The sequence below is a fragment of the Epinephelus fuscoguttatus genome, linkage group LG23 (assembly GCF_011397635.1).
Source record: "Epinephelus fuscoguttatus linkage group LG23, E.fuscoguttatus.final_Chr_v1".
Taxonomy (NCBI): Eukaryota; Metazoa; Chordata; class Actinopteri; order Perciformes; family Serranidae; genus Epinephelus; species Epinephelus fuscoguttatus.
The window spans coordinates 10336589-10348602 of NC_064774.1; the positions used below are offsets into that span (position 1 = coordinate 10336589).

Below are 12014 nucleotides of genomic sequence, written 5' to 3' on the forward strand. Positions count from 1 at the left end.
TCATAGGGCTCTGTGCACAGTTATTTCGTCCACAGTCTCGTTAGCATGTTCACTGGTCACGTTATGAGCTGGGGAAATCACCGTCAACAGAATTCAACATGTCTTCCTCCACAGGGCAAAACGTTGGAAGGTCTGACAACACTTCGCCCAAGTTGTCTAAAAATGGGCAAGGTATAGAGCCTTAGTACGCTGGCTTTTCTCCGGATGCTCCGGCTTCCTCCCAAGACATGCAGGTTAATTGGTTTCTGCAGAAACATGCTAACCACCCTCTGTGCTAACCACGTTAGCAGTTGTGTCAGTACAGCTGGAGATATCACCGTCAGCAGAATTCAACATGTCTGCTTCCACAGGGCAAAACAATGGACGGTCACGCAACACTTCGTCTAACTTGTTATAAAATGGTCAAGTTATAAAACGTTGACGCGCTGCCACAAAAACAACCACCAAGTCCTGCATTGATGATGTAGTCCTTGTTAGAGACGCATCAGGATGCATTAGCGTTTAAACTACAAAAGATCACAATGCGCCTTGGTGTATTTGGAGCTGTCCACTTTTGATCAGGTCACCCAAGATGCCTGTTAATTCCAGGTATAGACAGCAAAGAATACAGTAAGAGCTAGCTAGCGGCGGCACTCAATTGGCGATTAGTGTTGGTAACGGCGTCCTGGTGGCAGGATGCATTGCTGCTGAAACATGCTAGCTATCCTCCGGTCTCCCCCCAGGTAGCCCTGGTGAGTATGCAACCTTATTTTGAGCTGCGAAACCCCATTAGCATTGTTAACTGTAATTAGCACCACTAGCTGTGTTGACACCATGCTAACAGAGCCAGTTAAAAATGCTGAATCAGCTAAAATAGAGTCGTTTACTCACCAGGGTGACCTGTGGGACAACCTGAAGGCGAGAGAAATGTGTTCCACCGTAACATCGTTAGGTCAGGATGGTGTTATTAGCAGTAAGTGTCAAATGAATAGTGCTGCCAGCTAGCTAGCCCCCACTTAATCCGGGGGGTGCGCAGTTTAGTAAACGAGTCATTAGCAAAATGTACCTATAGATTGACATGTGTAACCTCACAAAAAGCCTTTAACCGATTAATGGTTGACTATTGACATCCCTACAAGAAGTCTTACCACATTACATAACAGTGACTTTAAAAGTGAAAGTAAAAAAGTAAAAACACTGAGAGGTTCCGTAACTGAATATATCTTCCAAGACGACACTGAATGAGAAATACTTGTAAGATTTTGTTCATTTTTAAATCTCAGTTATCAGCATTGAGCCTCCAAATTCTCCCCAGCAGAGCACTTGATGTGTGCATAAAATAAAATTCCCATTAGTTATAAACCACTTGCGAACCACACTAGTTTTCCCGAGGTTAATTATGTTGGTTATAAGTGGATAATCACGATGTAATTTTATTTAGGTGTATTTGGCGGGCTGCTCGCTATCACCGCCATCGCTCCCCACTGAGATACTTTTACAGCGTGTTCCATGAAATGGCTCAAACACCCAGGGAGTTGGACGAGTGTGTGAGGGCAACTGCTGAATTTGTCAGAACGGTGTCCTGGGGGTGCCGAATCGCTCCACAGCGCTCGGGGAAACTCAGAGAGAGGTCACTGCCAAACTAGTCAGTGAGCTTTCTCGCTCCCTTCAGGAGGAGAGCAGAAGGAAGGAGGCCGACAAAAAAAGTGGAGAAAAAAGCTTGCTAGCATGCGTCATAAACTTCGCACTGCAAAACAGCACCAGGCTCGCCCAAAAATCTGGCACTCACCAGCCCCTGAAAAGCAATTTATTAGACAAAAGCCACCCTTGACACAGTATTTCCACCCATCATCTCTCCATCTGTCCACCCTTGTTCTCTCTGACCAGACTCTATTCAGTACAGTAGATGATTAAGAAAAGAGAGATATTCTTAAAATAAAGATAAGGATAGATTACACAATGGGCCTACAGGGTACAGGCCCAGGGACCAGACCTCAAGGTGACACAAAATGATCTCAAAGAAACACAAAATGACCTCAAAGAGACAAAACAACTAAACAATAAAACAACCACAAAGAAACACAAAACAACTACAAAGAGACACAACACAACCACAAAGAGACACAAAACAACTACAAAGAGTCACAAAACAACTACAAAGAGACACAAAACAACTACAAAGAGTCACAAAACAACTACAAAGAGACACAAAACTACAAAGAGACACAAAACAACCACAAAGAGACACAACACAACCACAAAGAGACACAACACAGCCACAAAGAGACACAACACAACCACAAAGAGTCACAAAACAACTACAAAGAGACACAACACAACTACAAAGAGACACAAAACAACCACAAAGAGACACAACACAACCACAAAGAGACACAAAATGACCCAAAAAAGACACAAAACAACTACAAAGAGACACAAAACAACCACAAAGAGACACAAAACAACTACAAAGAGACACAAAACAACTACAAAGACACACAAAACCACAAAAAGATACATAATGAATGTAAAGAGACACAAAACAATAAATAAACAGGCAACACCACCACAAAGTCTCGGTTGTCATGCTCCTCTGTAGGAGAGGTGATGGGGCCCCTATTCATATCTGTGCCCAGGGGCCCCATCATCTCATAATCCGCCCATGAGTAAAGACACCATTGAATTATGGGATTCTGAGCTCAAAACCTACAACACACTGAAAAAGATAAACAGAGTGAATGGGAACAGTGGGAATAATTGTGGGGTGAAATGTAATGTAATTAGCGGTCTCCGTGGTGACATACTATGAGCCCTGGCGATGGTGCGTTGGAGGGGAAGATGATTTTCTGCGTTGGCTCCCTAAGGCCTCGTGCTTTTATCAACTTTAAACAGCTTAAGTGATAGCTCGCATACAAATAGCTGCCTACTGCACACAACTGATGCCAGAGCCCCTGAGGTGACGGTACAGCAAGGTAATGGAGTCGTCCTGATATGCTTATATGGATCACCATGAACACACACACACACACACACACACACACACATACAGTATATATTGACAGAGAAGACAGGCTGCATAATGCACTGAGCACTACACACAAAAATAAATCACGTTAGGCTTTTCTCTGGTTTGTTCCTGCCGTCTGGCTACTGGCAAGAACAGATAGCGGGGTTTTTAATTGATCGACTGCGGCCACACAAACACACACACACACACACACACACACACACACAGATTCATCCAGCCGAGCCAAGAACTTGAGTGATTCATTAACATCATGGAAGGAGGATGTAAATCCACTCAAATTAGTTGTTTGGCTTACACTTTGTGATGTTCTATATCACCGCATTGTGGAGTGAACCGCACGCCGCGCTCACATCTCTGCACTCTCGTAACAACTTCCTGCGAGGAGGACAATGCACTGTTTTCTAAACCATGGTTAAAACTGAGTGTCGCGCCCCTTTACAGACACAACAGAGGTCCCTGAGGGTGAGCGCAGCAGTGTGAGAGCACCGCAGTTGTCTGTGGCTTTTGATTAAGGGCATTAGGGTCAGTATATTCAGCAGAGCCAACACTTTAAGCAGCGAGCACATAAAACTCTTGGCACTGTGGATGGAGGCAGAGAGGTCTCACAGTCGCACAGACACAATAAAAAAGTGCAGCTCTAACGTTACGATGGCGAGATGATCACTGCAGATAGCACTGTTCACCTCTCCGCTGTCTGCTACTACAAATAGTGGAATTACACTTTGATGTGTTGTATATTTTGTTAACTGTTGTCATGGGACGTTTGTCAAAGCAGGGCAGAGCTTTCCACAAGCGCCAGCTGCCAGCAACACACACAACTACTCATTTAAATCCAGCCGGCTACTTTATTATATCATCTTCTGATTCTCAGGGTTCTACATTAGCTATGGCCCGACAGCCCAGGGCCATAGGAAGTACCTCTGTGGCCACTAAATACTGCCTAAGCATGGCCCGCTGTGGCCACACAAGTTTTATCAAATCTCTTTTGAGAATGAGACTACACATGTCGATTAGCACCTCTCCAGCTACCACTCTTTAACTGCCGACCCTCCGGTTCCCAACCCAAGTCCCTATGAACCGAGCTACTGCTGCCCTAATGTAGCACCCAACGTGGGGCTCAGGCGCACAACCCTGAGATCAGGAGTCTCATGCTCTATGACTGAGCTAGCTAGGCTAGCACGGATTCACATTGCTTTGAATGTTCAACTATCACTTAGTAAATGGCACAGTGAACTGAGCTAGTTAGCTGTTAGCTGTTAGCAGCGGCTTAGCAGCAGAGCACTGCAGTGTGTTTGGGGGAGCTAACAGCTAACGGAGCTAAACACAGCAGGACTGAGAGTTTCTATTCAGAGGAAGTGTTAAACAGTAGCTATGTTTCCATCCAAAAGTGATTCGAATCATTGGGAAATGTGCATTAAAAGAAATACCAATCCTCTGAGTTTCCATTAAATGTACGGACTTTGGCGAAAACTATGAACTTGCACGAGTTTTCCGCAGAACCGGAAACAAAACAAGTCTCGCATTCTTCTTCTTTGACGTTTCTGTCGGTTGGCAACCAGCTTGTAAATGCATTACTGCCTTCCCGACCCGGAGTGTGGATATCACCATGGAGAGAGGTGCGCTACGTCAGACTTAATTCCAACATAACTGTTTCCATCCCCCGTTTTGCGAACCAACATTTTTTCAAATCAACCAAAACCCGGCTAAAGCGAGCGTATTTTAGTTTGTGCGAATCAGGGGATTTTAATTCGAATTTTCCAATGCGATACTTCTAGATGCGCATCTGAACAGGCTGATGGAAACATGCTTAGTGAACTGCAGGTAAATGTGACAACACAACAAGTTAACAATACTTAAATATAATGTTACGTTACAGTTTGGATGTAACGTTAGCTTGATTTTGAAGCTACAGACGCTTTCAGTCACTCAGTGCTTTTTTTTCCACAGTTAAGTCGAGCTACTGTTACAGCTCTACTAGGCCATTCAATTGGACTACTGTCCTTGTCGCAGTATACAAGCACGGGAGGGGAATCCATTAACTGACCCAAGTATGTCTTACTCTGCTACAATAGGTGGCGATATGCCCCCTTTCAGCTTGTTAGCACTGGACCTTTTTGCAGTTGACCTATTACGTCACAGACCAAACAATGGACAAACAAGTTAGCTACGGTTAGCTAGCAGCTAACTGACACCATGGTGGACAACGTTACAGCTCTGTGCATTTCATCTGTCCAAAAATGTACAGCTCTAGATGAAGATTTCACCACGTTGTTACCGGCTACTTCTTCTGTTACGCATTTAATGCTTTTGACTTCAGGGTCAAAGCCTGGGGTGAACACTGTGGGGCATGCTCAGCGTGCCTCGGCCAGTTTGGGTCCAATTGATTGTATACATGCAGGAGGAATACAACCCCCAATCACATAATCTGGGTGTGTTAGTCTGACTTTGAGGAATTTGATTTGGTATAATTTCAGTCGGGTTAACATGTTTACATGTTTTTTAAAAGTCCGGTTTTAGTCGGACTAACACAATGAATACATTTTCTCTGATGTCACGTGAACGTACTGAGTGTTTCCATTTAAAAAAATAAACTAAATACAAAACAATAAGAAACAGCAGTTAACTTAGACATGATCTGGATTATTTTAAAATCAATCATGTATCTTTTAGTGGGACTTTTTTCTCTAGGGCGACCAAAATACATATAATTATTAATTTCCTCAACGTTTTCATGATGCTTTGATTTTGCCACTAACAACTAGAGATGATAATAACAAAGAAAAATAACAACAGACTGTCAACAGTGAGACAGTGAGAAAATAGACCACATGTTCACAAAGATGTTTTCATTCTGTCAGTTTTTAATTTATTAAAGTGTCACAGTTAAGGAAGTCTGTGTTAACTGTGTTAAATTGCCTTTGTTGTTTCTTGTTCTAACATATGTTACATACGGGGCATCAAAAGTCTACTTTGGCCTCCAAATAAAGGGGCTTGGTAGCCAAAGAGGCCAAAAATATTAGCATCTATCCCTCAATTCTATTAAAATAGCTTTGATTAAGAAATTGTGATTTGCTTTGCACGTACATTTCACAAGCACGAGCCTCAACTTCAAAACAATGCAAGCATGATGATCGAGAAATATCAGTGGTTCCCAACTGGTCCGCTCTGAATGGACCTCAAGTGACTCGCAAACTTTTCAAGTTTGGGAAAAAATCCTTTATTTTTAAAAACAGTGAATTTCCGGCACAGAGCTTTTATTTTGAAGTGCTGTTTCCCCCTGTAGAGTGAGTGACTAACAGACAGCTACCTAACAGAGACAGCAAACTAGCTCGACTACATGGCCGAACACAAGTATAACACTAAATATATTGAACTGTGTGGACCTTGAACTAATGACTAAGGAGAAACCTGGACCAGTTGGGAACCACTGCTCTGTATGAGTGTGTTTTTGCATGTGCTCAGCTGACACGATTAGAGAGCAAAAAAGTTGTCTTCAGCGTTTGACAAATATTAGCAAAATAACTGATGATAAAGCTCATTAAAACAGAACTGATTGCACAGACAGTGGGCTCTCTCATTAGGCGGGCTACTTCGGAAAACACCAGCGGCAGGAACTTGACGATTGCGCGGTAAGCATTAAAAAGTCCACTGAAAGCGCTGCATTTTCCACACAGCTCACAGTTAACAGGCCTAATGAATGAATGATCTTTATTTACACTGCTCTTACAACAGCAGAGCCATCTCTAAGACGGGTTGCAAACACACACTAGAACAGGCAATGCTGTCAAAGTAACAGTCCGACATGTATGCCTCAGCCTCACACTGTAATTTCACGGGTTAAAATGTCCTAAAACGGCTTGTATTTTTTGTCACTGAACAATTACGCAACATGTAAGATGCTCCAAATCACTTTGAAAAATAAAATAATATATTACAGAACTTCCTGCAGTAACATAGTTATGACCAAATGTATGTTTTTCCACATTATAGATGTTATCCATGGTTTAGATTTTATCCTGTCATTAAGATATTTTCTCCTCCTTTGTGTGGAACAAAGTGAACGTTCATTCTTAAATCATCAAACTCAGCAACACATGCAATAATTAGGATCAGTGTATATGATGGAATAGTGGCATTAGAATGTGACGGAGGTCAGGCTGGGTACAGAACCTGGTATCTTTCAGGGTACCGACTGAATTGCGTCAGCACTACCAATATCGATTCACGTTATTAGAACCATATCTAGGTAGTCTGAGTTTCCTATTATTTTTTGAGTCACTTAAGGGTGTGATCACACAGAAATGAGACGCTAGAGACGCGGACACTTCAAAGACGCTTGAAAAGCTAGAAGTGCTTATTCAATGTGCGCTAGCTACTGGCGTCTGATGCTCAAAAAGTTGAAAATATTTCAACTTTTCAACATCTACGCGCATCTAAAAAGAAGCGTCTACAAAAACGCGCGTCTAAAAAGACGCCGGATAAACGCCTGTCTATAAAGACGCCTGAATGCCGGCCAGACGCGCCATATCATAGGAAAACAATGGTTTTACTGGTGTCGCGTTTCTAGCGTTTCATCTCGGTGTGATCGCTCCCTAAATGTGCCTCCTGACCTGGCATCTTAAAGGCAGGTGTGCTAAAGTGCGTGTGGAGCGTGGAAGATGCCATGAGGTTACAGTGTTTAACCACTGCCTACCTATGGTTAATCTTAGTTTTTATTGTTTGATAAAGTCGTTTAATATTCCATTGATTTGAACTTTGTTTTTCTAAAGGCTTGTTATTTGGGGAATGTTTGTTTGGGGCTAATTTTGAACTTATTTGGAAGCCGCAATCCACGTTAAATCAGTCCTATTAGATTGTGGTACCTAATAGCGCACCTGGTTGAGAACGCTTGGTTCAGACAAAGAGCCCCTGAAGTATTGAAGCCACCCGTGGAACTCCACGTGGCCAAGTTCCCAGCTTAGAGGCACTTTGTGGCGGTCACAGTGTAGTTCAGCAGAGACGGTAGGGTTAGAAAGGAAGCACCACAAAATGCCTCCAGGCCAGGAAGCTGGCTATGGAGCTTCGTGCACTTCCCAGAGAGCTGAAACCATCTTTGCAGCCCCCATCGTTTCTGTCCGTCTCGTCTAGTTTCTTTTCCATCTTATTTTAAAAATAGCCTTGTATCACTGCTGTTGTGACTGTGTTTTAAATTATGTACTTACTCCACATATTAGTTAGTTTCGTCCAGACAAAGAGCAAGAGAGACGAGTAGACACACGTAAGCAGACAGAGACTTCACTCTGTTTGATTAAAAAAGAGCTGAAAGGCAGAAGTGCTTGTCGATTACATTTTTGTTATTACGGAAAGAGTAAAGTACTGAAAAGAGGTACCGTTGGGCACCTGTTTCAAATCCAAGGTACCAACAACGGCACCAGTATCGGTTCAAATGTGAACGGCACCCAGCCCGATGCAGAGGGCAGAAAATTTAAGCTTTTACGGCCAAAATCTTTCTCCTGGGGATATACACCCCTTGATCCCTCAAGCTGGCTACTTTTTCCCACCAACTGGCTGCTCCATGTTCTTGCAGAACGCCCTGGCAAGGATAATGCTGCCCAACTCTCAGCAACTCCATCACACTCACACTGCCTCATTCATTGCTTATGTATCTGGTTTGGGGATCCATGCGAGGAAACATGCCCTTTCTCTTCCTCCTCAACAAAGGTTAGAGTTGCTAATTGAATTTCAAGGCCGCAGCTTTCAAGTCAGGAGACTGAATGGACTTATACTCCACGGTATGTACAGTTGGATCCTATGGAAAAGGTTGGAGGGGAATGCAGAGAGGCTGATGCTGAAGCAGAGACCTCAAAATGTGAGCTGTATCTGTTTGGTCCATGTTGATTGCTTGTCAGATTTGCCCATATTATACATGTACAGAAAGGTGAAAGCTATTAAATACATGCATGGACAGCCCCCTCTAGTGAACATGGAGACACAGGTTGTGCAGCAGATTGAGGGCAGAGCTGGGTCACCGTTAAGGCATTTCTTTATGTGCATGTTGATACAATACAGTAAAGGCAGGGCTTGAAGCAGTACAGGAGAGTTTCTGCACACAGTTTGAATCAGTCCACAAAGAGATGCAAAGAACGCCTTCATTGCAAACGTGATGGGGGATCAGCAGTGTCTGAAGTTAAGACAGCGTGTGTGCCTCTATGGCTTCATTACCAGGATATGGCACTGGATACCAGCACCTCGCTTCACTGGAAACAGCAGCTCATAATTAGCTCCTTTCACAGCTCAGGCTGAGATGTGTGTCTTTCCACTTGTGCCGACAGTGTGAAAACAACTACTTGGAGCAGCCCCCTCATCGTTTTTCCATCCACGTGTAGATCGGAGCGTTAAATTCGTGCTGTGACGGGACGGTCTGAATGACTGAGTCAGCTACAGGTGGCTAAACAGCGGCAGGCGTTTTCACCGTCGACAGCACTTCAGGGCCATAACAGTGCAATAATCTCAGGTCAATTCGTTCTTCGTTTTTGGGATCCGCTGCAGTTTGCTCAGCGAGGGCGAGCAAATGACAGTGATGTATGGACAAAAGCAACCTGCCTTTTTTAATCCTGGCAATGCCCTCCTTCTCTCTCCTCCTCTCTCCTCCTCTCTCCCTCATAGCCTACTCCACTTCCCTTGCCTTGTTTACTCCAGTTTTACCGAGCCTATTTTTACCCCCTCGCCCAGAGGGCATATTCAAATACAGAGCTGCAACTGGGTGTCTCCCTCATGACCCGGCTGTCTTGCACTCTGCTCACACCATGCTCCCTATGTCGAGAGCAATCTGCTGTTTTGCTGCGTTATAGGAATCACGCGCTAATTTGCTTTTTGTCAAGTTGTCATGTGGCCTGATGTTAACCTGATTTAAGAGGTTTTCCACCTGTGTTAGGTTAAGTGTGTGGAAGCTGAGCGCCGAGCGTTAAGACGAACATGAGAACCCTGATTTTTTTTTTAATGCAAAATGAAATCACAACTGGATCACATGCTTGGAAAGTGGCTGTATTTTGTATTTGGGTGCATCAACCAGCAGGAGTTTGCTGCTATCTGATTTATGGTTATTCCTCATGAGCTGTCAGCACAAGTTATGAAGCATGCTGCTGAACTAATTCAGCTAAAACATCCCAAAAAGCCCCAGAAGTCTGGATGCAAAATAATCTGAGTCACAGCATAAAATCTGTCTTGTGTCATTTACGGGTCTGCAGGCTTGTTGAGAGTGTAACATGATGGTGGTTGTGGGGGGGGAGGGGCTGTGAGTCTTACCGTCGGGGTTGGCACAGATGAAGACCCGGACGCTGCGGCCGGTGGGGACGTGGTGCGGCAGGGCGTTGATGTTGCCGCTGATGGCCGCCTTGCGCAGCGCCGACTCCCGCGGGCAGGGCTGCCTGCTCCCCACTCCCGACGGCCACATGGGGGGCGACTTCCAGCGTGGCTGCACACACACACACGCACACAAACGCACAGAATAACAGCAGCATGTTAGCGCGGCCAGGGGCGCACACACGCAGGCGCACGGACATGGCGTGCATGCTTTTGCGCGCAGATTCCCCCCCTGAACCATCCACACACACACACGCGGGGCGTTAATTGTGGGGCAACTGCATGAGATCTAATAGGATTTTAATTTCCTTTTTAACTCCTGGAGACAAAACAAATTTAAATATGTGGCCATAAATGCACCACTTGTCATTTTTATCGCATAAAATGTAGTTTTCCCACCTTGCCACACTCATAACGCGCGTGCCACACACACACACACAAAATAAGTTAGGATGAATCTGCCAGATCTTCTCCAAACACAGGAATGAGATTGAATGTGTTTGTTGTTGCATTCATGTGGTAGGGAAATAATAGTAATAGGATATTACGCACAGCCTACTACCGTCATGGTGCATGCGTAATTTGTATACATGTCCTTGGACGCATTCATGAATTTTCATGCCACTGTGGGACAAACAGACAAACAGAACGAGACGAGACAAAACTCGGAATAGACGAGCAAAGGCAAGCATCAGTCGTGTTCCCACCCCAGAGAAGATGCTTGTACAAAGGGCGAATAACCGCTAACAATGGTTATTCCGCCGGGAGCAGATGTCAAGTCGCTGGGTTTTCCGGAGTTGGTCTATCCTGAAATCTTTGTTTCAAAGGCGGAAAACCTCGAAAAAGACACAACAAAAAGAAGCGGGGAAAAGTTTGGTAGTCCGCTACTGAACACTACATACAAAAATCCTCTGAAAACAAGACAACTAGGGAAAAAATCACAGAGGCACCGCATCCACAGAGAGGACTTGACTACTAGTGATGCTGGAGACAGGCACAACAACAGGACACTTCTTGTTGCTCACATTCATTCGCTTCATTTCGTGGCTTCCGAAAATATCCAAGCGTCGAGGACGGTAAAAGGAAGATAAAAACGCCCATCAGAGTTTCTGTGGCCGAGAGACGACGCCGGGGGACGGTAAAACGGACGCCGTGTGTCGGAGTGCTCCCCTTGGCATCCTGCTGTCTCTGCGAGCCGACCGAGCTCTGGGAGATGGAAGAGGGTGAAGCCCGGGAAAATAGAACCGCTACTACCGGTGCAGATTTTCAAAATAAAACACTAATTCACGCATACAGGTTGCTACACGCTCAAAAAGACCCTCAAAGTGAACACGAAGACTGGTTTTCGATACACGATGATAATCAAAATGACGTACTTTTCATTTAAAGCGTGCTTCCCCACATTTATAGCTTCGTGTACTCACCTAGCTTGTCCCAAGAATATGCGCTTTTACGTTGAAGGCTAAAGCTGTACTTCCGGTCTCGCTGTAGTTGTGTCAGTTTGACTTAATGGAGGCGACACAGGAGCTCGGGATGCTCTCTTAATGGTTTTCTCCCTGTCTCTCTCCCTCTCTCCTCTCCTGTAGACGGACTGGTGCTCACCCAGTCCCAGTTAAAATTGCACTGGACCGCGGAGTCAGCAGAGTGGTGTCGTTAGTGACGTTAA

General features: G+C 44.6%; 1 protein-coding gene across 2 annotated transcripts in view; it reads right to left on the minus strand.

Annotated features, from left to right (window-relative positions):
- LOC125883842 (NACHT and WD repeat domain-containing protein 2) overlaps positions 1-11535 on the minus strand; it is a 93190-nt gene extending 81655 nt beyond the window's left edge. The window contains exons 1-2 of one of the 2 annotated variants that reach the window (XM_049568433.1): positions 11374-11535; positions 10292-10460 (exon numbers count right to left, since the gene is read on the minus strand). In XM_049568433.1, coding sequence (XP_049424390.1) covers positions 10292-10460; positions 11374-11388 — 184 coding nt within the window. In that variant the 5' untranslated portion in view covers positions 11389-11535. Of the gene's footprint in view, positions 1-10291; positions 10461-11055 lie in introns of both variants that reach the window. The other variant, XM_049568434.1, reaches the window with a different exon arrangement.
- Between the last annotated feature and the right edge of the window lie 479 nt (positions 11536-12014).